Source organism: Rhipicephalus sanguineus, chromosome 8, assembly GCF_013339695.2.
Source record: "Rhipicephalus sanguineus isolate Rsan-2018 chromosome 8, BIME_Rsan_1.4, whole genome shotgun sequence".
Classification (NCBI taxonomy): Eukaryota; Metazoa; Arthropoda; class Arachnida; order Ixodida; family Ixodidae; genus Rhipicephalus; species Rhipicephalus sanguineus.
In genome coordinates this window covers 31,786,230-31,812,677 of record NC_051183.1, presented here as the reverse complement: position 1 = coordinate 31,812,677, position 26,448 = coordinate 31,786,230, and the positions used below count along the sequence as shown (strand labels likewise).

At 44.1% G+C, this 26,448-nt stretch overlaps 1 protein-coding gene across 2 annotated transcripts in view; it reads left to right on the top strand.

The window, feature by feature from the left end:
- The window catches only part of LOC119401664 (toll-interacting protein), a 28,513-nt gene extending 3,161 nt beyond the window's left edge, over nucleotides 1-25,352 (top strand). For both annotated transcript variants that reach the window (XM_037668584.2, XM_037668583.2), the window contains exons 2-8: nucleotides 3,427-3,603; nucleotides 4,329-4,462; nucleotides 6,404-6,452; nucleotides 7,837-7,989; nucleotides 15,587-15,680; nucleotides 16,208-16,347; nucleotides 23,282-25,352. In XM_037668584.2, coding sequence (XP_037524512.1) covers nucleotides 3,427-3,603; nucleotides 4,329-4,462; nucleotides 6,404-6,452; nucleotides 7,837-7,989; nucleotides 15,587-15,680; nucleotides 16,208-16,347; nucleotides 23,282-23,401 — 867 coding nt within the window. In that variant the 3' untranslated portion in view covers nucleotides 23,402-25,352. The remainder of the gene's footprint in view (nucleotides 1-3,426; nucleotides 3,604-4,328; nucleotides 4,463-6,403; nucleotides 6,453-7,836; nucleotides 7,990-15,586; nucleotides 15,681-16,207; nucleotides 16,348-23,281) is intronic.
- The last annotated feature ends 1,096 nt before the right edge of the window (nucleotides 25,353-26,448 follow it).

Below are 26,448 nucleotides of genomic sequence, written 5' to 3'. Positions count from 1 at the left end.
ATGTAGCCGCCGCGGCCAGGATGTATATCACTATATATACACAAAAAAATGGCAGGAAAACGGAAGATGGAAGCTTGCGACGAAAAAATCTGTAAACATGGGGTGGGTGCTCCAGCCGACGTTTCGACAAGTGGACTTGGGTTCCAGCCTTGAGAAAGACAAGTCCACTTGTCAAAACGTCGGCTTGAGCACCCACCCTTTTTTAATGGATTTTTTTATATATACACAACTGGCATATGCACTCTAAATACAGATAAAGGGTCTAAAGAGTATTAAGGGTCTCTTTTTGTCCCACAGCAATAATCGTCATCTGGCTTGCTTGCGTTTCCTTTCTTGAACGCTTCGCCACTTTCCTGTCAAGAATGCTATGTCATACTGATAACACGCATGCTGTTCGTGACCAGATCATGCGTAATGTTTGTGACCGATGCAGTGTGTAGAACAGATCATCAATGATCCTTTGAAACTAAGAAACACATTAACGGGAACTAAACACAGCCACGTAATCCATGCTTCGGCACTTGGTATAGAAAAATTGCGTGCGACGTTTATGGCTAGGCGATATTGTAGCGGATATCAAAAGGACGAAGTGGTGTTGGAACGAGCCATGCAGTGTGTAGAACAGATAATTTATGAGCCTTTGGAGCTACAGAACATATTAGCAGGAACAAAACACAGTGATGTTATCTATGCCTGTGTGCTTGACGGAAAAAGATTGCACATGGCGTTTTGTTGACATTTACGTCTAGACGATATTGTTGTAGATATTAAGAGAACTAAATTAGTACTGAGCAAGCCGCACAGGGCATTGGACAAACAATTGATAAGCCTGTGGAGCTACAGACCATATTAGCGGAAGCAAAACACTGCAGTGTTATCCATGCCAAAGCAGTTGACATAGAAGGGTTGCGTATAACATTCTATCTATATTTACGGCTAGGTGACGCTGTCGTGGATACTAAGAGAACGAGCTGAGATTGGGTGAGCTGTGCAGTTTTTGGAACAGGCAATCAATCCATCCGTTGAGAGTTGCAACATGAGTTACTGAGAAAATGAAAACATGCCTATACCATTGCACTTGGAATGGAAAGACTACACATGAAAGTTTAGTGATGCTTGACCTTAACTCACAGAGAACCTAGCGAAGATGTTTATTTAGTATTTATTTACAAATACTTCACAGGCTTCACCGAGGCATTGTGTAAGAGGGGTCAGATACAAAAGTAAGAATAACGTAGGTTAATATAAAAGAAGGCAAGCACACAAAAGAACAAAGTAGGCTAACATAAAAAAAGCGGCAACTACAGCCAGTAAGATTATGCGACTTACTAACGTCAAAGCTTCATACTTGTGATGATATAGATGGTGACACAACAAAAATGCCATGCTATTTGTTTACATTACAGTTCGTAGCTGAGGTATGTTCTCTAGAAACTATTTGGACAAACTGGGAGATCATGAGGCTCCAAAAAAGGTTTGAAATGCTCAAGGATAGAGTGTCTGTTTTCCCCCTCTGTCTATAAAACAAAGATTGTTAGAATATGCAGTTGGCAATGGTTTTAAGTGATTCTGTCTCCTAGATGAGTTTTGACAGGTGATAGTCATGGCAGCTTCGTTCCATATCTAAGACAGGTCTTGTAAACAGTATTTAAATGAAGAGTACAAAGCATCTGTGTGAAGTTTTGAGACATCTGTTAATTTGCTCTATCCTCGCAAATGAAAGAAGACCTGCCAAATTTATGATCTATAGAAGAATGCTTCTCAAACAAACTCTACACCAAGAAATTTGCCAGGTTCTGAGTATTACAGCTTATCAAAACGTGCTTTTATCATTATATGGTGCACTTGAAAAAATTCAGCCCTCGTTCCATGACTACAGAATCGATTGTTACCTAACAGAGCGAGAAAAGCGGGACGAAAATCACTTGAAAGCGATGTTTCAGTAACGTGCCCACCACCAAGCTATTCTAAGCTGTTTTGAGTTAACCAAAAACATTTTAAAATCTATTTTCATTCATAGATTTTTCTTTCTTGTTCAGAGTAGATTGTGAATAATGATGAGCCTAGAAAGGAGAAAAGAGCATTGTTTCTATTGCAGCTTGGCCGCTCTCCAAGTATACGTCAGTGGCAACGGGTGACGCAGTTGGGACGCAGGAACTGGAAATTTGCCTGCGCAGCTAGACAATGAGAAGCGTTCACAGTTGTGTGAGCAGATTCAAAGCGCGTCTGGGTGAACCTCGATATGCTGGATGGACTGCCCGATGTTCATATCATTTTAGGCATTTATGTAGGTGGTTATCTACCAACAAAAGAAAACGTTTCCTAATGGAACCATTGCGAAACACGGTATGTGTTGTTTGCCGGGATATAATTGCTCTTATTTTGATGTTGGGAAGAAATCAATTCGTTCTTCGCGAAGAGAATATGCTAACCATTGTACTTAGTGACACAAGGTTGGCTCATGACTATATTTGTGGAAGTCACTGGGCTGCATCAAGCTTTCTTTCTTTTCATACTAATTTGAGCCAGTAGAACTTACGACATACACTTCATAGTAATTTAAACATGTTATATAGAGTGTGTGGCTACCAGCACTTTCTGTGTCTCCTATATATGCATCCTTGTGATATTGATGCAGTACGTTATGGTATACAGTGAAGACAAGAGTCTTCATGACACATTGTGACTACATTTGGTCACCTAGTAACTTCCCAGTGCTGACTGGTGATGCAACAAGTGCCAGCTTTCAAGCTCTTCAATCGCTGAGCTGTGCACTTACTTGAAGCACTGTGCATGACTTGTATGTTTTACTGAATGAAGGAAAATGGATCGAGGGGCTCTTTTTTGTTAGACACAAGTTACACAACAGAACAAAGCCAGCGCATAATGAGCGCAAGGGAAGCATAAGGTGTGTTACTTGTAGTGTCAAATGAAGTTAGTAATTACAAGATTAAGGGAAAGCGGATTAAAGTGGACAAAAATAAGAGCTCACAGTCAGTGGCGGACCAAACCCGTAGCCTTCGCGTTACACCTGTGATCGCACGCATAATCATTCCCATGATTGATTGGTCTACATTTTATGCACACTGTAGAAAAAGATGAAGTTGAATAAACACGACCAGCCAGTGAAGGCGGAAAAGAAGACGTTGGAACACCTTCATGTTTACGCCATGGTTTCTGGCTGAGTATCTTGATATCTTAGCATCTACACGCACTAAGTCTTATGTTACGGCCAGTTTGTGTGGTAACTTCAGGGTGGTGTTGCCACCTGCATTCTCTTTTCGTGCATTTTCTTGCTTACCAAGTGCCTTCTCGCAACAACAGATGCACTTTTGGCATTGTGGAAATGTAATTTACTAATACAAGAAAAAATGTTTTTCTCCTTTGTGTCCCTTTAAAATGTAACTTTTAAATTGTCTGTTGTAGCTCCTGGTTGGTGAGCTTCCCGGTGACTTCCTACGTGTGGACACGACGCCCGCCACTGGCACGCAAAGCCAGATCTCGGTCGATGAGCAGACGGCCATCGCGCTGCAGCAGCAGCTGTCGGGAGCAGCGTTCACCACTGCCCAGGCTGTCGGACGACTCAGCATCTCTGTCATACAGGTGAGGCCGCTGCAGGGAGTAGTAGACCTTTTGGAGTAGTCACAGTGAGTAAGCTATGCTTGCCAAGGATGCTGTGTAGACAGGTGATATGTGATGCTTAATCACGGAAAGGCCAGTTGGAAAAAAGAGTGCTAGTATACAATATGTAATGCCAATGCAATGGTGTGATCAATGATGATCGGTAGTGTGATGATTGGTAGGTGTAGTGGCTGCTTAGGGGCCTGAATTCCTGCACACTAAACATGCATGAAATAGATATAAATTATAATGAATATAAGAGCAGTATTACGAAGGAACCATATACTAAGAAGGAGCAGTGATAACAATCACTACGTCTTCAGTAATACCCTTGAAAGCAAAGGCCTTGATGTGCAGTTGTACAGTACTCGGGGACTGAAACACGAAAATCTAGGGCTAAGTAAGGCATATACTTAAGTTTCCAGTGCCTACAGTTCATGTCATATCAACATAATTTTGAGTCAAATACTTACCTCAAAGCCAGATTGGCAGCAACATGATGCAGTTATCATGGGCATTTCATAGCAGTTGTTATACTAAAGAAAACGATGTCACGTTTCAATCCGTGAGTTATTGTGCACATCAAGATAGCATCCACAAATTCAAAGCACTGATCAAAATAATGATGATGTCAGCACTGTTTCGCAGGCAGCACTTCTGAGTCTTACGATGAGTTCTGAGCCTGAGCTCTTGCATTGTTCCTGCAGGCAAAGCTGGTGAAGAACTATGGAGTCACACGGATGGACCCTTACGTGCGGATCCGCATTGGCCACAATGTGTACGAGACGCACACAGACTACAATGGTGCCAAGAACCCTCACTGGAACAAGTTGTTTCACTGGTAAGCCCTTTTAAAACAACAGCTGGTGTTTCGGTTTGGTTTGGGGGCATCAGCCAAAGTGCAGGAAATTGTGACCAATCGAAAAGTGTGTGTTTACTTACTAGCACATGTGAACATGTTAATGTGGATTTAAGGACCCTGTGATTTTATGCCTTTTGAGTACTCGCTTCAACTGAACTTCTTTTCCTGTGCATTTCTTCCTTTATTTACACATAGTAAAAACAAGCTTTTTTCAGGGCAGGCATTGAATCAGGAAGGCTGCTTTAAGAAGTATAGTTGCCCTAGTAGCATACATTGTTGCCATAACGTTGAAGCAACATTAAAGGGCCCCTAAGCCCCTTCTGATAATTTGCTCGAGTTCAGAGTGCCGTCACGATCAACGATGCCAAATGCGGCAGCGCTACGAACTGCGGACACATAGCAAATTCCAAGAAACAATCCCTTGTCCTCTCAGGGCCTTTCGGTATCCCCAGCGTTGGCCGTGACATCACCATTTGTGTCTGGTCATGTCATCCACCAAAAGAACTTGTTTGTCTGCTCACAGATACACGCGCTTGCCGCTCTTCCTCCACGTGTGCGGGGAGGAGCACTCAGCCAGGAGGAGAGACGAGCCGATGAATTGAGTGTAGCAAAGGAAAGAGTGAAGCGAGCAAGGGCCGCTTTGGATGATCAAATGCATATAACTCCACTATTACGACACAGTTTCGAGACGTTCTCACTGCTACATGTTTGTTGAAGTCTCATGCACAACTGCAGCTCCAGAACTAAATTTCTACCTCTGGGTGGTTTACAGGCCCTTTAAGGCAACATTCATGACATTGTGGCAACGTTGCGCCAGCAAGTGGCGGTACAAGAGACATAGGCTCGATATATTGTAGCTGAAAGGGATCGTAGAGTAGTATGATATATTTGTAATTTGCTATTAGAGCTTTAGATAGTGTGGTTCACTGCTTCCTTATTTTATTAGTACACTTCAGAACATTACCTGACCGTGTTGAAGTTAAGAAAACTAAAGCAAGTCTGTCATTGTGGAGTATGAAGAAGACATCAGTTGTGTGAGGTATTCTTATTTTGAGGGCATACATCTTGCTAATTTTTTCTGTACGGCATGTGATTCCCTTTGGTTATGTTCATTGCCTTTCTTGACAGCATCTGCCTAAACTGCACAGTTTCATCAGTGGAAATATTTCCATTGACGTGAGGTACAATCACAGTACTGTTAGCAAAAGCACACTTGCAGGGAGGAAACGGATCCAGTGTTTGGTGTAATGTTGGTGAATGTTTTTTTTTTTTTATAAATGTTGCGCAGTTTTACGCTTTTGCATGTAGTTTTAAACGGGATGTTGCAGTTCTTCTATATAAACAATGATTTGATATACCCACATTTAATATTCTACAGGTCTGACTGTATTAATTGCAAAAATCGTGCGGTAATGATTAAACCTGTTAAGTAGCTAGGAGGCGGTGGTTTGGCGATTGCACTGACATAAAGGTATAGAAGAAGGTCTTCATGCACGTTTTGGTGATCTGATAAATATGAAACTTGCAGAATACAGAGCAGAAAACTAGCTTTTGGTGACATTAGAAGAACGTAAGCAAAACAGCGTGCCAGTTCTTGTCGACATTTGCAAAGATCTCACATTTTCTTCGGTCGTGAAGGTCACGTGTGCTTTGACTTCTGAGTAGAAGATCGAAGGGCAAAAAAGGATCGTCAGGGTATAAAAATGCTGGTTGAGATGACTACGCGTTTCAGAGAAATACACGATTATTTATTTAAGAGAAATACACAAGGCTAACAGATTATAGATGTCTCGTGATGCTTGCGAGTAATCTGTTGCTCACTTTAAACAGCAACTGATGATAACCTGTGTTGTGGAGTGAGAGTTGCTGCACTCTTCTGAGCTTGTGCACGAAGTTGAAAAATGTTATCATCTCTTGCAGCTTCCTCTCACCGGGCGTTACGGCATTCCTTGTAGAAATTTACGATGAGGTAAGCATACAGTGGTTTTATTTCAAACACTTTTTCTAGCAATGCTAATTACATGTGCACTATTTCTCTTATTATGAGCTTCTTATTAAGTGCACTCAAACCTTATTATAACAAAGTTACATCTTACATGAAAATAACTTCGTTATATTAGAAAATTCGTTATAAATGTATATTCCTAACACTGTACATATTGCAAGACTATTCTTCATTTACTTCGTTATAACCGATATTTCGTTATATCTGTGTTCGTTATATCGAGGTACCAGTGTAGTCGTCAGGGGCTTGTGTTAAAGCAGTCTTCATTTCTTTCTTTGACGAATAGCTGGCAGCCTATTGATTAAAGTAAAAAATAATTGTGACGAGGAAGTTTTTATCATGCAACATGGCCACTATCACCACTGATTTCTGTGACGTAGCCTATGAGGTGCTCTAAGCCTGATGCCAGCATTGGATTTGACCCCAATTTTGAAGAAATAATGCAATTTGTCGTTTGTTCCATGTTCAGCAAAGGATGCTTGATTTACCTGTGTTGGCAGTTATCTCTTGAAGCAACAAATGATGACAATTTTGTGCCAAGAGTGGCTGTGCATGGAAGCAATAGACTCTTCGGCCATGTTCCTGCTTGGGTGATTTAGTTCAAAGCTTTTTTGGCAGTTTTTAAGTTGCTTTCTTAGAGTGGAATGGTACTGTTATTGATGCAGACATGTTGTTGCCGTGAGGTTGGCGATGACAGCATATCGAGACCTATGATCGGTATACTACCTAGGAGTTGATTGGAACATAGCAGAAAAACAACGCATTCAAGTTGTTGCTTCTAGAGCTGTTGAACAATTTGTAAAGGACCCACTTTCATGTGCCACTTTTATCAAACATTTAGAGTGCTTTGTAGATTTGCATCAGCCATGGTACATGCACCGTTTTGTATCTGTGTGACACATTCATTTTTATCGCGACAACCTTAATGAAAATCTTATGCTTGCCGCAGCTTTGTTCATGCTCGGGCTCTGCTAGGTAAAAATTTTTGTTTTTCCGTATCATTCATCAAAGCAGGTCACATTTAAGAATGCCAGGCACATACACAAATAATAAAATCTTAAATGCCCATCTTGCTGGAGAAATGAAATGCTGCGTTGATGTGAAGCTCATCTCCTTTTTGTTGGTTGCTGAAATTCCTTATAATCTAGGAAAATTACAGTGTCACTTAAATGTTTATGAATTGATGAGACAAATAAATGTTCCATAATTTCAGTGAGAGCAAAGCAGTTGTAAAAGGGAGGTCTTTTTCCAGTGTCATCGTAAAGCGCAGGTTGCTGTCCTTTTGAGTGAGCGTTGAGAACACTGCAATAAACTGATTAATCTCAGCATATGTGTTTTGGTTGTGCAGTGTGCGTTCACGGTGAACGAAAAGATAGCTTGGGCACATGTGGTCATCCCCGAGGCAGTCTTCTCCGGCCAGACTGTCGACATTTGGCACCCACTGTCAGGTCGCCAAGGTGAATCCAAGGAAGGCAACATTAACCTCGTCCTCTCCTATCAGGTGCGTGTAACAATAAGAGCTTTCATGTGTGGTTTTGTTCCGCCATCTTGTAATAAAACTTTGGGTGGAACGAAACAAAAGAACATTTTTCACATTTAAGTGCTTGAAGCTGATACACTCAAACCTCATTATAACAAAGTCACATCTGCCATGAAAATAACTTCGTTATATCTGAAAATTCGTTATAAACAGTTATATGTAATAATGTATCTGTGACAAGACTATTATTCATTTACTTCGTTATAACCGATAATTCGTTATATCTGTGTTCGTTATATCGAAGTTTGAATGTTGCATGGTCATGGCAGAAGCTTTGAAGCCCTGAGGTGCACCGTTTGTCATGCACCCCATGATGTATAGGACTGCATTGTCGTGCTGTCACATTCACTGTAAGATCGCCACGCACTCTGTCACACAGTTGTGTGCCCTGTGTAATATGCACTGTACACTATCACATCACAAAGCATGTTGTTACAGTTTTCACATACCGTATTTACTCGATTCTACCGCGCCCTCGATTGTAACGCGCACCCGTTTTCCGCGACCAAAAAAAAAAAGTAATACATCGATTGTAACGCGCACCCATTTTTCGTGAGAGAAAAGAACAAAAAAAGTCAGTAGGAGTCAAACTTCGCCCATTTAGAAGAACAAGTATTTGGGTTTTAAAGAACTGAAGTTTCAAAAAAGTAAAACACAAAGTCAAAAAGCGGGCCTTGCCGCTAAAACTGTCACCACTACGGCGGCGATACGAGTCGCGTAATGGATCAGTCCTCGTCGCTGTCGGACAACTCCTTGTCGCTGTCAACACTCATCGATTTCGGGAAACCGGTCCTGCTTTGGTCCACTGAAACCTTTTCGTGAAGCTTTGCTGTAAAAAATCTTCTGCTTCTGTTTGCGCCAGTCTCGCACGCACGTTTCGGGAACTCCGAACTATATCCGAACGACCACGATGCGGCCCGATTTCCGTCCGTCTCTCTGCACATGTAATTACTATTCTTTTAAATGCGGCATCGTGGTACACTCGTCGAGTATTTGGAGTCGGCACTTCGATGCCGTCGATGCGAACGCAGAACGGGATGACAATCTCCTCGGCACACGTACGAACTGAAAAAATGGCAGAACTCGTCAGAAATGGCCAAGGCGCGTAGGAGGTGGCCATTTTGAAATGTCGATGGCAATACGATAACCGAGTTTTTTTTTTTTTTCGGTACTCGATTCTAACGCGCATGCGATTTTTGGACTCGTTTTTCCGGAAAAAAGGTGCGCGTTAGATTCGAGTAAATACGGTACACTCACACATTTATGTACACAGTCACACCATGTCCAGTGATGTCGCATGTGCTTTCATACAGCCATACAGCCATGCACACAACGTTGTGCATTGTCACATGTGCTTTCGTACAGCAAAACACTGTCACACCATGTCATGCTTTGTCACATGTGCTTTCGCATAGTGAAGCACTGTCACACCATCAAGCATATTGTCAGAGTTTTCACATGCACTGTCACACGGTGGTGTGCAAAGTAACAGCTTGTCGTGCATTGTCCCATGTGCTTTGACTCAGCCGTGCATTGTCACACCATCAAGCACATTGCCACAGTTTTCATATACATGTCACACACTTATGTAGACAGTCACACTGTCCAGTACATGGCCATGTATGCCTTCATGCAGCCAGGTACTGTCACTAGTGATGCAGAACTATCGATGGTACTATCGATACTATCGATAGCTGACTCACTATCGAACTATCGATGGTGAAAAATACTATCGATAGCGCTACCGATAGTAAAAAATTCGATGGTACTATCGATAGTATAAAATCAACAGCGCGGACTCACTGCAGAATAAACTCGCTTCCCCGCACGCGTGGTACATAGTGCAGCCGGAGGAGCAGGCTGAAGGGCAAGAAAGTTGACATGACTGTGTTCTTCGCCAGAGTGCTTTACTGACACATGATCATAAAGTCAAACTGTTCAGCTTTAGCGGAAAGGAAGCCTTCACATGTGGTGGGACTGCGCGGCTTCAAATTGACATTGCATTTTATGATTTCAAAATAAAAAAATATCAAGAAGGTTATTGTAAGGTGTAACTGGTTGCTTTCGGATACGAATTTATTGATGAATATTTTCCGCCATTTTCACGGCGGAAATAATTATTCATCTGCCAAAAAATGCTCATAAATTAAGCGATGCTGATAGTAGGCTATCGCAACTATTTTGGCAATATAGCCGGCCAGCAACCGCATCATTATTCACACCACTATCGATAGTATTGTCACGTGGTTGTGATGGTGAAAAATACTGCAGCAAGACTGGGAAATAAGGAAATCTTTATTTGGGCGAACTTGTGCCCAGAAAATCAAAACTCAAAATACAAGCGATACATGCTGCGCACTGATAGCGGCGGGAGCAGTTGTCAGCCGTTGAGTAATCTGATCATCGATTGAACGCGTTGTCCTTTATACATCAGTCGTCAAACCTTCCAGCGCTATCGGTGGTGCTCGCGTAAGCTCTTGAATAAACTTGACTATTCGCGTCCGGCGCGTAATCTTAACAGAATGATCTTAAGCAATTGTGAAACTTCTCAAAGATTACGAAGTGGTCTGCGTCAAACGTTGCTAACAGTCTTTGTGGGTGAAACCCGAATACGTCAAAACAAAGCAATGAACACGCGTGGCAGTAATATCGCTATAGTAATATTAACGATGGTACTACCGATTGCACTATCGATAGTTTGTTTACACTATCGATAGTTTCAAAGAAACTATCGATACTATCAATTTACCGATAGTTCTGCATCACTAACTGTCACACCCACAAGCACATTGTCACATGTCCTGTCGCACTGCATGCACCGTCACACTATCTTCATCATATACAGTAGAAGCTCGTTATAACGAAGCGGGATATAACGAACTAATGGATATAACGAAGCAATCGTAATTCCCCTTGAAATTCCCATAGACGCCCATGTATTTAAAACCTCGTTTTAACGAAGCTAAAATTTCCTCGCAATGGATATAACGAACCTTTTTTTCCCCCACCGAGCATTTACTGATCATTTTGGTAGCCGGCAAGTCAATGTCTTATAGCGCGCGACGGTTTACGTCCCATCACGGATGCGGCAATTCAAAACTCGCGCCTCGCGCTGCCGAGGAGCCGCCTGCCAACACGTGCGAGGGTGCGCGTCTGCCTGCCTCCATGCTGCCTCCTCTTTCTACTGAAACTCGTGGACCCACCCGCGCACGTCACCCGGCCTCCCCTTGTTGTTGCTTGTCGTTCGCTGCGTGTGCATCAGAACAGCGTCTCTCTCGGTTCCCGCCGCTAGACAGGAGATGGACGACGGAACGGCAAACGAAAGCGCAAAATGATTACAATCGAGCAGAAGGTGGCTATGTTGAAAGCCGTTGAGTCCGGCGTCAAGAAAAAAGTTGCCCAAGATTTCGGCGTAGCGTTGAGCACGGTACCGCAAGCGTGTAATCGACCGAATTCTACTCAATATGAGCATGAAGCGCGAGACTACAATCGACCTCTACTGCCTCTACATGGCGATCGAGATGCTACAGGCTGCTTAGATGTCTGTAACAGCAAGCACGATCGCCAACAGCTTCCGGCATGCCTCATTTGGCGTAAACAGCGGCGGCGACAGCGAAGATATCTGTGCTGCCGCCAATGAGGGTGCCGTGGGTGACCGAGACCTGGCGTCGTGGGACGTTCTCCTTGACGCCGGAGTTGTGCTCGACTGCGACACCTTCTGCACGTACATGTACGTCAGTGCCGATGCTGACGCGGTGACAACCGAAGAGCTCACAGAGGCTGAAATTGTGCGCGCGGTGACAGGGGTGGTGAATGACGACTGTGACGAATGTGTCGACGACAGCCCGGAGTTGGCGAACCCATTGTTCCGACGTCCGCACAAACGCTGGATGCGACAGACCTGCTGCGCCGCTTCTTCGGCGCTCACGATAACGGCGCGGACGGACTCGACATAGCGGCAGCGGCCGAAAAAGCCGTCATCCGCCTGAGGAAGACACGGCAGAGGTCTATTAAGGACTTTTTTTCTGCTAAGTGAGTCGCCAGCTGGCGTGCCGAGTTTGGCGTGAATAAAGTAGGAATTCTTTGCAGTTTTTTCTTTTACTAGTTTTTCTCCGTGCGGACGGCGTTTTTCGTTTGCGTGGCGGGCTGCTGTGAGATTCGGTGGTGAGTACATCCTCTAATTGTCGGTAGAAATGAATATTGGCTATAACGAACTAATGGTTATAACGAAATAATTACGACTCCCCCTTCAACTTCGTTATAACGAGGTTTTACTGTACTGTACTTTCTCACCTATGACCCGCCTCGGCATATTAACTGCACCCCCAATTACAATTTGTCGAAAAAAAATGGTAAAAAGATGCCCACGTATTGCAGTGAAGCCACCTTGGGCACCAATTCTCGTATAAACCACACCCCGAATTTAGCGCCAGATTTCCTGTAATTTTTACGCGGGTAAATGCGAGAAAATATGGTGCACTATTGTACTTCCATGCACACTGGAAATGTCAAAAGGAAAATGATCCCCATAAGTTTATTTATTCTGATTTGTCTTTTCTCCAGGCTTGATATAACCAGCTTTGTAGTGAAATTAGTATCACTTCTTCAGTGCCTATGTCGAAAATTTGGCGCGAAAGTAAATAAAGTGTGTTAGGGTACACGTGTCTAAGGGCAACTTGTATTTTTAATGCTTAGCAGTTTCTTGCTTCATTTTCCGAACATGAAGCTCACTTAAAACTCTTGGAAAACGTATAGCGTGTTTAGCTTAGAGTTGGATGCCTTGCAAATGACTCCTACGTTCGCACTGTCTCCATGTTGTATGCATTGTGTTTATAGCTCATAGTATCTTTGCTGCTTTTCTTGCCTTTCAGCGTTATGGTGGATGTCCTCTTGTAAGTTTTTCAATAGCGATTTGGGACACTGTATTTGATATGACACGTTAAAGTCTCCATGACAGGGCATTGCATGTTGAAGGCCTGACACCATTTGGTGATCTCATCTCTGTAATAAATAACAATCACTGACAGGGCAGTCATGTGAAAAAGGGCAGTTTCTCAGCGGAAATGTAGATTGAAAATACGCGATTAAAATTGGGAAAAAGGGCTGCGAAATAAATAGGTGCATTGCACACAGCTCCACCTCAAAAGAATTTATTCATCAGTTTATGGCTTGAAGATGTTCTTAAGGGGAGACGTGGGTCTTAAAAAATGGTTTTTTAAAAGTTGGGTGAATGGCATGAAATTTAATACACTTATTCAACTTTTTTCTGCAGATTCAAAACCTCTAAGTAGATTTTTAATAGCTGCATTAGAACAAAAGATAGGCAATTTCTAACACATATTTAAGCATATTTCTTACGGGGATTTTTGGCAACTCTGCTTTTTCAAACACAAAAACAAAGTATGTGGCAAGATTGCCAGGAAGCTGGTCTAGCCGGTGATGCTATTTATTTTCTTATAATGTTGTTCACCAAATTATAATTCTCGATTATCAGAAATAGTATGCAGCAAAAAAAATTTCACTCACATTTACGTCTATTTATTTTGCATTCAAAGTTTGTTGAAGACAATCGGATTAGCATCACCGGCTAAACCAGCTCTCTGGCAGCCTTGCCACATACTTTGTTTCTGTGTTTGACAAAGCAAAGTTGCCAAAAATTCCCGTAAGAAATATGCTTTTAGAGATTGCACATCTTTTGTACTAATGTAGCTACCAAAAATCTAATTAGAGATTTGGAATCTGCAGAAAAAATGGGATAAGTTTGTTAAATTTTGTTCAGTTCACCCAGCTAATAAAAGAAATAAAAAAAGGACCCACGTCTCCCCTTAATGGAAGTCTTGTGTATCATGCCTCTGTTATAGCCAGACCCTTTTCGAGCACTTGGATGGTCTTGTGGAGGTGCACATCGCCAAACTCATTCATGTAACGCCTCAGCACATCTGATGCAGTGACTAGGGGTGTGCAAATATTTGAAATTTCGAATATTTTTCCTATAGTGTTTGCTATTCGATTCGATTCGTACTGGAATTTTACTCTTCGAACTTCCCAAAAACAAATACAGTCAACGTCTGACTGAAAGTGCCGCCTTCAGATTTTCAATATGCTTCACCTCATCGCACCCCGGCATTGTGGCAAAGCTGCCTTTTAAGCTCCGCTACGGTCGCAAGTGTATTAACTCGAGAAAACGCTGGTTCCAACATGGAGATGGAAGGTGTGGCAGAGATGGGGGCTCAATTAATGCTGTTTTGGACCTGAAATTTGGGCAGGAAGTCCAAAAAATTGGACGCCGAAGCTTTTTAGCATCCAAAATTTCAGGTGTTACCGTATTTACTCGATTCTACCGCGCCCTCGATTGTAACGCGCACCCGTTTTCCGCGACCAAAAAAAAAAAGTAATACAGCGATTGTAACGCGCACCCATTTTTCGTGAGAGAAAAGAACAAAAAAAGTCCGTAGGAGTCAAACTTCGCACATTCAGAAGAACAAGTATTTGGGTTTTAAAGAACTGAAGGTTCAAAAAAGTAAAACACAGTCAAAAAGCGGGCCTTGCCGCTAAAACTGTCACCACTACGGCGGCGATACGAGTCGCGTAATGGATCAGTCCTCGTCGCTGTCCGACGACTCCTTGTCTCTGTCAACACTCTTCGATTTCGGGAAACCGGCCCTGCTTTGGTCCACTGAGACCTTTTCGTGAAGCTTTGCTGTAAAAAATCTTCTGCTTCTGTTTGCGCCAGTCTCGCACGCACGTTTCGGGAACTCCGAACTATATCCGAACGACCGCGATGCGGCCCGATTTCCGTCCGTCTCTCTGCACATGTAATAACTATTCTTTTAAATGCGGCATCGTGGTATACTCGTCGAGTATTTGGAGTCGCCACTTCCATGCCGTCGATGTGAACGCAGAACGGGATGACAATCTCCTCGGCACACGTACGAACTGAAAAAATGGCAGAAATGGCCAAGGCGCGTAGGAGGCGGCCATTTTGAAATGTCGATGGCAATACGATAACCGAGTTTCTTTTTTTTTTTCGGTACTCGATTCTAACGCGCATGCGATTTTTGGACTCGTTTTTCCGGAAAAAAGGTGCGCGTTAGATTCGAGTAAATACGGTATTATATATCGACGTCTACAAGGCAGATTTGGAACTCCGGACTTGAAGGGAGCACACCCTTGTCTGCCACATCACTTGGGCTTCCACAGAGGTTCAGAGGAGGAGAGGCTGAGGAAATGGCATCTTTGCCTACCACATGTAAAGTGTTGTTGGCAACACTTTGGTTGCACCAAGTCATGTACATAAATACAATTCGGCCTATGCATTGCGCTTCAACCTAGCGAAAAGCATATTACCTGGGGCATGTTTGCTATGTCAAATCCCCAAGAGTATATCAGACTGCACTGTTATCCCCATGAGGTCTGATATATCTCGGTTTGACTCTAACTTTGCACGTCCTGCAACAGTGCCGTTTGGCATGTCAATATCATTCTGAAAATGGGGCTTGTCTGGGTAGTCACGTCTCAGTGGGTCCATTTTTTTTTTTTTTGTGTCCCACTTTTTCAGGCAATTCCTCCAGGTTCCCTTGCCGCGCCGCCTGTGGTTCTGGTCAACACACCCTACATGATGCCGGGTGTGGTGCAGTACCCTGCCGCTGCTGGTATGTGGTGCAGACCTGTAAACTTTCAAGCTGTTCAAAGAAAAGAAACGAATAGTGAAATTTAAATATAAAAGTGTTCTTGAATTGCTTTGAAAACAAAACATGTCACAAAGCGTGTAATCAGGAATAGAAAAACCGACACAAATATACTTTCAATGTAAGCATTTATTTGTCAAATGCTGATATTGGTAAGAAATCTTTTTAACCTAGCTCGTTACATGAAATAATTTATGTCATTGTTTCGTGTATCAAAGTTTAAATGGAACCTAAGGGGAGCACGAATATGCATTCCATTCAGTAGGAGTTTCACTTGCTGTGTGATATATGTAGAGGTATGCCACTCATATACTGAACCAACCAAATTAGATGCTGTTGTGCCATATAAACGATTTCTATTTAGCAAATTTCTGTATTACTTTTTACTCTAAATGAGTTTAGCCCAAGCGAAATTTCATTGCGGTTGGTCGATAACAAATTTTTTTTTTAACGTGCGAGTACCAGCTTTATGTTTCTTGTCATTGTTTCAGGCTACGTGTATCCTCCATACACCGTCCCCGTCGCACGACCCGGTATGGTGGCGGCTGGCCCCGGCTTCAATCCGGCTCTGCAGCCAGCGGCTCAGCAGCAGCCGGCACCTGTCCCGATCACCGAAGACGACGTGAAGCAGGCGAGTAATAAAAAGCGCTTTCCCACTGGGGCTCTTCGATTTTCCACTTCTGGCTACCCGCGGGCTCCCAGAGCCAGCCAGAGCGCGCTCGTTTTTCTCGGGTTGCTCCGACCCCCCCGCGGTGCACTTCCGGTTGGCGTTCGTTTTTCTCGGGTTGGACGGTTCTGGCGACCCGCGGGGAGCCCGAGGGTCGCCAGAACCTTCCAGGACAATTTAGTCGTGGAAGCTCTCTGGAAGGTTTCGGGCTAGCAGATGCCGAAAAGAGACGATACGCGCTCACCGCCATCTTTGTGAGGACTCGACGGATTGCAATGCGGGCGCTTGCAGACTACACCTTTGCTTGTCCTACGCTCGGGCCACTCGGCGCCGTTCCGCCATGCGAGATGGCGCGATTACGAGTGGCTGCGAGCATTTGGAGCTAATATGTTTATTGCTTTTCTTATGTGTCCCGTGAAGTTTCCTTCCGTGAACAACGCGGCGAACTGTCGCGTTCTAACCATTCTAACTGCGTCGTGCACATGTACCAAAAGTTATGTACACGTTCGTACAAACACATGGAGACCCCTTTCGAGTTTATTTTTTCGTAGTAGTATTCGATTGTGGTGTCATGTGTGCTTTATGTCCATTTAGCTGAGACGATTGTGATCGATATATTTCGCTCCGTCGTATGTTTGCGTGCTTGAACCCCGTCAGGACTTAACTATTTTAACTAGGTCTTCGATGTTGATAAAATGCACAGATCGAATAAAAGCGATCGCGACGTTGTTTTTTGTGTGATGCTCGTTGGTCGCAAACGGCGTGCGAGCGTACTTCGATCTGTGGGCCAGTACATGAGGTATGGTATAATGTTATGCTACGACGCGTCGATGTGAAGAAACGAAGATGAATTCAGAAATGTATACATCCTTTTATTGCTTATTTCATCGTCGGCTCCGTCTTTTTCCACCTCTTAGTAATAATTCCATGCAGTATGTACGCGGTTATCACCTAGTAGCTCAAATAAAAGCTGAGCTAGTACATGAGATTTTAGGAGTGCCAATTAGGACTGGAAAAGAGACTCAGGCAACATCTGCCAAAACGAGTCCAAGACGCGTCACACGGAAGTTTATTTTAGATATAACACGCACTCGTGGTACCCATACCGCCGCACGTCTCAAGTTATGACAAAACGCAAGCTGGTCAACGCGTGTGTGCGATGTAGTACGCGATAGATCCTCGAGCTCTATTGGGGACACGATCACTTTCGCGAGATTTTCGCGTCGTGTTGTGCAGCGACTGTTACACGTACTAAGCAGACGTGAGCTGGTTAAGCCGTTAGCGGCGCGGCAGCTCACCTTGCATCGCTTTCGTGGTGCCGTGCGCCAGCTGGCTGTTTTGTTCGCGGACGGGGCGAGTTGCGCACGATTTTGCGAACGTACGTGATCGTATCCCAAATCCGTATGCTCGAGAATGTCACTTCAGCTCTTCAGCAAACCTAGCCACATATTTTCAAGCGGGCAATGCAGAAAAACCAACGCGCACGCGGCGCAAAGTTTCGTTTGTTGCCACGGCGGTAACGTTTGTTTACGTTTAGGCTGGCTGTCCCAGCGTTTGATTTTGTAATCTTGGGACAGCTTCGGGTTGTCTCGGGCTTCCCACACACGCGACCAAGACGCTGTTTCCTGTCCCGACCGGAACTAGCTGGCTGACCCTCTGGCTATCTCTGGCTGCCAGAAAGCTGCCAGAAGTCCGAAAATCGAAGAGCCCCACTGACACCCTTATTATCAGCCAAGCTTGCCATGTTTAGCAGAGTTTTATTTTGTCGTCCATCTAACATCTCATACTCTTAAAAAATTGTTTACATCTGTCGTGGTGCATTTTGTGCCTGAGCAATAATCACAAGTCCTGTGTGCACTTTCTTTCTGGAAAAACTCGGCGGCTGCTGCTGCTTTTCTCTCGAGGGTGCTGCATCATGCGTGTTGACGATGCACATGCCATTTGTGATACGGCATATACCGTATTTACTCGATTCTAAGCATCCCCTTTTTTTCACGATCGCGATATTAAATGTTAGGGGGGGTGCTTAGATTCGAAAAATCGAAAAATGACCGCACAGCCCCACCCCCTTTTGCGACAACATATCAACGAGGCTGACGCGAGAAATCTTATTTTAATTCAAAAACAATGAAAAGAAAAATAGGTTCACACAGTGAACCCACCACTTGTGTGTCAGGTCAGTCACTACAGTCGACTCCCAATAATTCGAAGTCGCTTAATTGGAATTGTCGGTTAATTGGAAGTGGAGTGGGGGTCCCGTCAGTTTTGCATGCAGTTCAACAGGAAGAAATTCTCGGTAATTGGAAGCTAGAGGTCTGAAATTTCGGTTAATTCGAATTTATTTTCAATCGAATTCCCGGAGGAAATCGTAATGTTTGTTAAATTTCCTATTTTTGAAGTGCTAAACAACAATGCGTGTGCGACCGGTACCCAAGGGCATCGCAATTGACCACAGCGCCGCAGCTCAAAGCGTCAGCTGATGGCATCGCAGTTGCATGCAGCGCCCCAGATCACGAAGCGGCTGCTCCGGCGGTTCCGGTTCCTGGCCTCATTGTTGATTTCGTTACGGTCGTGTGCGGACTCAGCGTTTCCACGTGCGTCGAAGCTCCACGTGCATTTTAGGTGCAGTCGCGACTATGGCAACTCGCGGGCCTTATCGGACGCTTGACTTGGCGACGAAAGTCAAAATTTTGAAAGAAGTTGAACAAGGAGGCACCGCCAAGCAAGATATTGCACAGAAATACGGCATCAAGCCTAATAGCCTGTCTAACATCCTGAAGAACAAGCGCTCGGTACTGGACGCATTCGAAAATGACCAGTTCAAGATGTCTCGCAAGAGAATGCGCACCGGCGCCCACCCGGAGTTAGAGCAAGCGCTGCTCATCTGGATTCGGGAGGCTCGAAGCAACAGACTTCCTCTCAGCGGCGATATCGTTGCAGCGAAAGCGTCATCGCTTGCGATTATGCTAGGCATCGAGAACTTTGCTTCGTCCGATGGGTGGCTCACACGCTTTAAGCAACGCCACGACATGGTGTTTAAGGGGAGATGCGGGTCGAAAAACGCGAGTTTTCTAAAAAATTATCGATTTTTTGTTTTCAGCTGTTTTGTTAAGATTAGTACCTCTACTGTTCTGAAAAAAAAAAAAAAATCAATGTCGAGACTCAACTGGAAATGCTTTAAAATTGCGTCTAAAGAGCACAAGGTGGCTGTCAAAAGGCCGAAAGTGTGTCATCTTCGAGCACCTTGCCGCTGATAATGCGCCGCCGCTCGCCATTGTCGACCGCATGAGGCGAAGAGCCGAGCCTCACTCTTCAAATGACGGTTTCCCGCGCTGCTGCAGCACAAGAAATAATAAAGAGAAGCACGCTTTTGCCGCCTTTTTCGAGCGCCGCGACTGGCTTTAAATCACGTGGTACGGATCGGGAGCCGCCATTGGCCGCTGCACGCCCGTGTGTGCTGTGAAGCCTACTTGCAGGATCCGTGTCTTGTCGAGCAGCGCAGCTGAACAACGCTTTTCTCGAGTGCTTATCCGTTATGGATGAAGAAAGCCGTAGGAAGCGCGGTCACCGGCCTGTGAAGTTTCACGCGGCGCACAAATTTCGAGGACGCCGGCGCAAATCAAAGCCGAACACTCAAACCACGAAAAGATCGTCTGCTGCCGCAAGGCGTAGTGGCAGTGACGCCGATGCATCCGACGAGTTTGCTGCAGCATTCGAATATGTGAGTGCCTCCCAGAAAAAGATCGGACTCTTCGAAGACGAAGAAAAATCACAGAGCGACGAGTCTTCATTGATTGCTGATATGACAGCACTGAACGTGTTGGTTTAGTCGAGGGCACTCCAGTTTTGAACGTGTTCTGGAAGAGCTTGGCGTGCTACCGCCTCATGATCTGGTTGCTCTTGGCTCATCACGGGACAGCACACGCCAGAAAAAAATGTCTCAAAAACTAACAGGAGAAGCAAGGGCTCGTCGGTGTGCGCTGAAGAAAAAATCTCTTGTCGAGGAGTCAGCTCGAAAGAGCCGTGAGGGCCAAACCTATGGTGCTGGCGCATTTTAATGGCAGTGGCCACTGCAAGGAGGATTGTTCTTTCTTGTGTACAAATTTCGTCGCATTCAATGACACCTTTGATAAATAAACATGCAATTTTGACTTTAAAACTCGTTTTTCTCAAAACACAAATTTTGCCATTTTTGTCAATGTGCCCCTCCTTTTTCGGGTACTTCTGGTGCTCAGATCTGCATGAAATTTTTCCCAGATTTTTTCCAATGTACGAGAAATGCAATTATCTTGTTTAAGTTTCAATATTCTTATTATATAATAAAAAAAGGTTATGTAAACTTTTACTAGGGTAGGAGAAATATGAACTTCCCACATTAAAATTTTTCACGTCTAGTACATATTTTGTATGGACTTCCTAATTAGTTATTTGCATTCCACACTTTATTTGAAACATTATGAACTATCAATTGTAAAAAATTATTGAAGTTTAGGTCTGAAAAGAGGGGGGGCAAAAGGCTTAAGTTTTTCACTTTGTCATGTTGCAGAACTAAAAGTATGCAACTTGCAAGAAAACTAATTATATATTTGAAATCAGCATAAAAAGTTCTATAAGCAGCTCAAGTTTCATTGCTCTAGGGTGAATATTAAAGAAAAAGTGTCTTCGAGTAGCATCTCCCCTTAAAAGCGTGAATGGGGAAAGGGCTGCCATCAACGCTGCAACATGTGCTACGTGGAGGGAAAATCAGCTTCGCAAATACTTGGGAGAATATCGCCCGGAGGATATCTTCAATGCCAACGAGACAGCACTTTTTTACAGAATGTTGCCCGAGAAGACGCTGACCTTTAAGGACGATGACTGTGTTGGAGGGAAGCGTAGCAAAGAAAGAGTGTCGGTGCTGATAGCGGCGAACATGACGGGCACTGAGCGATGTCGCCTGCTCGTGATAAGCAAAGCTGCTAAGCCTAGATGTTTCAAGGGCGTGAAAACGCTGCCTGTCGACTACGCGTTTAACAGGAAAGCGTGGATGACCGCAGACCTATTCAAGGATTGGCTGACAAAATTGGATGATTGGATCGCAAGTTCGCGTTATCTAAACGCAATGTATTGCTCCTTGTGGACCAATGCAGTGCACACATGAATGTGCCGCCCTTGAGTGCAATACGTGTTGCCTACCTGCCAGCAAACACTACATCGGTGTTACAACCAATGGACCAGGGGATCATCAAAAACGTGAAAGTACTGTACAGGAAGCATCTTCTTGAGTGGATGCTGTTGTGTATGGACAATGCAAGTCAGTATGAGGTGAGCCTTCTCATTGCTATCCATATGCTGGCGCGAGCGTGGGGTCGCGTAAAGGATGAAACCATTGCGAACTGCTTTAGGGCGTGCGGCTTCATTCCAAGTGGTGCAGATGATGACGCGTCTTGTACAGTGGGGGAAGAAGACACAAGTGAGCTTGACGTCGACGGTCTCCTGCCAGCTCTCGGCGACGCCCCTGTCGAGGAGTACGTTGCCACTGACAGTTCGGTAGAAACGTGCGGTGCGCTGTCGGACGCCGAGATCGTGGAGATGGTTCGGCCCCGCGAGCCTAGTCACGAAACTGAGGTTGACGACAACGACGCCGCAAGTGAGCCACTACCGCGGGCTGCTGATGTAGCCGCAGGCCTTGCCCTCGCGCAGCGGTTTTTCGCTGCTGAGAGCAACGCTGAGGAAGCACTCAGGCACATATACAGCCTGCAGGACTTGCTTTCTGCTGCAAGATTCAGCAAACAGAAGCAAACGGCAATCACAGATTTTTTCTCATAAACTGCTTTGAAATAAATGTATTTTTCGTTCATTGTGGTTAATTGGAATTCCGCTTAATTTGAAGTTTTTCGCAGTCCTCGTGAACTTCGTATTAACGAGAGTGGACCGTATCACTGCCGCTCGAGTCCGTTGCACCGCTCGAGTCCATCACACCATTCGACCCGTCACTCTCTGTGTCCCACAGCAGATCGTCTTCGGTGCCGTCCAGGTTGTTCGTGATGCAACGTTTCTTGAACGACTTTGCGACAACGTCGACTTTGATTCATTTCCACGCGTCCGAAATCCATGTTGCCACGGTGGACGGGGACGCTTTCTGCAACTTTCCCGTCGGCGTTTTTTTTCGGTCGGGGTTCCAAACCCACTCTTCGTACTCCTGTCAAAGGTGGGCCTTGAACGGTTTGTTCAGGCTCGGTCCACGCCAAATTCTGTAGCAGCACTGTGGTTGCCATTGTCCTCGTCAAACGCGATCACAGCTCGCTTAAACTTCAAGTTGTAGGATGCCCTCTTTGCACTCATTTTGACCGATGTCAGGGCTATCGAACAACTGACAAAGAAACGTGCGCACGCCACCCACCACCGCGAAGCCTGCGCAACCTGTCCGGACTTGCGGATTGGATTGGCTGCCGACTCTTGTGCAGCCATCTCTTGTGTGAACCTAGCAACATACGACATGGCGGCTTCCGAGATTAGCGACGAGAGGGCGCGCTTGGCGGCCCTGACTGCGCCGTGTTCGCAGAAAGGAAAAAAAAAAAGAAAAAAAAGAGGGGTGCTTAGATTCACAAGCAAACTTTTTTCCAAAATATTTATAGTGAAAACAGGGGGGGTGCTTAGAATCGGGGGGTGCTTAGAATCGCGTAAGTATGGTATGATTCGATATCATATGATAAATGCCGCATCATACCATACCGTACTGCGTATGCTCTATACTTCCATACCATGTCAGATATTTGATATGGTATGGAAGTGCAGGGCATACAGCGTAAAAGAAAGAAAAAGCCTGCAAATTAGTGATGCATGTCATGATGAAACTGTCATTTTCGGCACATAAAACCTCAGAATTTTAAAGTACGTGACTGCATATTCAATGCAGGTTCAAGAAATGTTTCCAGAGATGGATGCCGAAGTGGTCAAGGGTGTTCTAGAGTCCCACCGAGGCAACAAGGACGCAGCCGTAAATGCGCTGCTCGCCATGAATGATGCCAATGCTTAGACGCTGTCCTGTACATAACAAACGAGTGGAGAGAAGATTCGGCCTGCGAGGGAACCTTAACCTGAGGCAGGAAGCAGCCAAGTCTTAAAGGACCTTTCTCTTTCAGTTTCTTTTGTAAAAGGTTTTCGTGAAGAGCACTATGATATGAGCGAGGCTGGTGGTGCGTTTTGTACCTGTGCCATACGGGCGAGGTTACTGCCATTGAAAGTCTAGGACATTAAGTTTCATAATGCCTTTATGTATAAGGTTGCTGCTGCATTCACGATTTTAACGTCTATAAGCGTCGGTATAGCAATGGCTGCAGTGAATGCGGAGTGTTTTCTAATTGTAATACCATGCCACTAAAACGTTCTATATTTATGTATAGGCACATTTTATGTAGAGTTGCTCGCAGAAGTCTGTGAGCATGGATATGAAAAATTGTGGAATATAATGACATAAATAAACTTTTGGTCTTACAGTAATGACAGTGTAACAGATATACGCTTACAATTAGCATTGGATATACAGTTGCCAAATGATAATTGGGACTGGAAGGCAACTGCCACAAAATGTGAAACATTATTTACACATGGCCAAAGTATAGGGTGTACCGTATTCGTGGATTGTCACTTTCTGGGATAATGTAAATTTTGCGCAACTAGTACATGGTGCATTCGTGTCTACGGGTTAAGGCACCCTTGGCACAATTCTAAGCATGGAGCCTTATCGTATGGCATTGCCGGGAATGCTGTGGTCAGTTGACGCATTCATTGTGGGTCATGCGAAATAGTAGTGTGAAAAAAAAGTATCTTTAAAAGTGATTATCCGGGAATATCACTTATGTTTGTCAGCGCCTTGATGCGTGCACATGCGCCTAGTCACTGACATATGGCCTAAGCAGTCTTGGGCCACAATTTCCTCGCGATACATTTTCTCAAGCTACTATTTTCACGCTTTGTAACAAGTCGGAGCGATGCCTTGCCCACTTTATGTTGGATCTGTTGGCCATTAATGGTGCATTGAATAATAGTGGCACCTAGTTGAGGGGAAGGTACCTCTACAAAATTGCTGCCTGTACGTCAACCATTGCCACATTGTTGCCATGAGTAAAGCAGTCAATACATGAACCTTATCTTTTTACCTGCTAACATAAATGTCTCTGCAGTTCTGGCAATTGCTAAAACGTTTGCGTACTTCGCAACAGTCATTGTAAAACACTTCCCTTGCTACCATCATTGGATGCAGACATTAGAACACAGTTTATGACACTTGAAACAACTTTGAAGAAGTTCGTGTCACTGTGTGAAAATGAACTATTGCTAACCGCGCAAAATGAAACTCTCATGACAAATTGCAGGAACACATAGCATTTTCATGGCTTAGTTTAATGACTTGGCTTGACCTGTTCTGAGCCTTGGCCACAATTGTCAACTATCTAGATCATTTCAATATTTTGGTTTTAAAGTGGTGCAGGCAACGTATAACATTAAAACATTAATATGTGTGTTTGAATTCATAGCCAAATTAACACATGTTCGCAAAGCTGTAATCCAAGTCATTGCACAGCGCACATTTTTTTTTTTTCTGAAATTTTTGTCATTCTTACGCATTGTCTGTGGGGCCAGTGGTGTTGCCGCGGAGCTGTCCGGATTATCAGTTGGCGACTGTTACAAAGCTATTTTTATGCCAGAGGAACATTGTTATGATGACGTTTTATCATATCTGGAAATCTGTTGGCAATGTGTGTCAACAATGGCTAGCTCGGGAGGGATAATGAGCATTCAACAGAAATTAGTTTTGAAATGCTACGTGCGGCAAGTGGCATTTGATGCCATTAAGCACGCTCTTGTGGCAAGCTTGCAGTGGATCAGCCCGTGTGGCAGGCGTATTAGCCATGGGGGTTGTATTCAAAGGCTGGTGCGACGTTTGTTGAGCAGTTGAGTCTGTGTATAAGCTGTTTAATCAGTGTTAACATATTTACAGCCGGTGTTTTTAAAGAAACAGCCTTGACCTGTTTCCTGTTTTCCTGAACTTTGAGTGCAGCCTCTCGGTTTGAAGAAACAACAGTCGTTTAGTACTTCTTGGCAGTTCTTTCAATAAAGAGCTGCTTGAGAGATGTATTCTAATCTGAGGTCTTTCAGCAGAAGCTGTGGGTGCCACATTACGAGATGTTAGCTTGGGAATCGCCGAGAAGCATAGTTTGAGTCAAGTTTTGGGACAGCCCTAGAGTCGACTGGAAATGTATGGTAGCGAATGTGGCGTATGTAGAAGACGGTTCGTTTGTGCTCAAAACATTGTGCAGAGGCAGTATATTGTGGTGTGTGCCATTTAATACGATCTATGGGAAGGCATTGTCTGTTTTGCCTAGAATCCTTTTTCGTTTTGCAGCTTAAAGAGAGCAGTTGTAAAACTTACGGCACCAAAACGGTGGCACGCTCCGTCTCATAAAAAACAAAGGAATGTGCGTACAACATAGTACCATTGTGATGAAAGGTAGCGGCAGTTTCCATTCTTACAAGTTATGTCTAATAGAAGTGAATCTAGAAGCACGCCATGTTTCATCCTGTTGAACACAGGTGGCTCCACTGTTGACAGTCTTTGAAATTTTGTGTTTGTCATTCGGCATTGCTCTAGAAGATGTTGAGGCAGATGCTGTGTTTTTTGCTAATGAACACCTATGGTAGCACTGTTACTTCTTCAAAATCTGTATTTGTTGTCTGATGTCGAGCTATTCCATTTGACTACTTCTAAAGAGGCAAACAATGCAACGAACTTAAGGGGAGACGTGGGTCTTAAAAAATGGTTTTTTAAAAGTTGGGTGAATGGCATGAAATTTAATACACTTATTCAGATTTTTCTGCAGATTCAAAATCTCTAAGTAGATTTTTAATAGCTGCATTAGAACAAAAGATATGCAATTTCTAACACATATTTAAGCATATTTCTTACGGGGATTTTTGGCAACTTTGCTTTGTCAAACACAAAAACAAAGTACAGTAAAACCTCGTTAATTCAAAGTCACTGGGACTGTGAAAAACTTTCGAATTAAGCGGGTTTTCGAATTA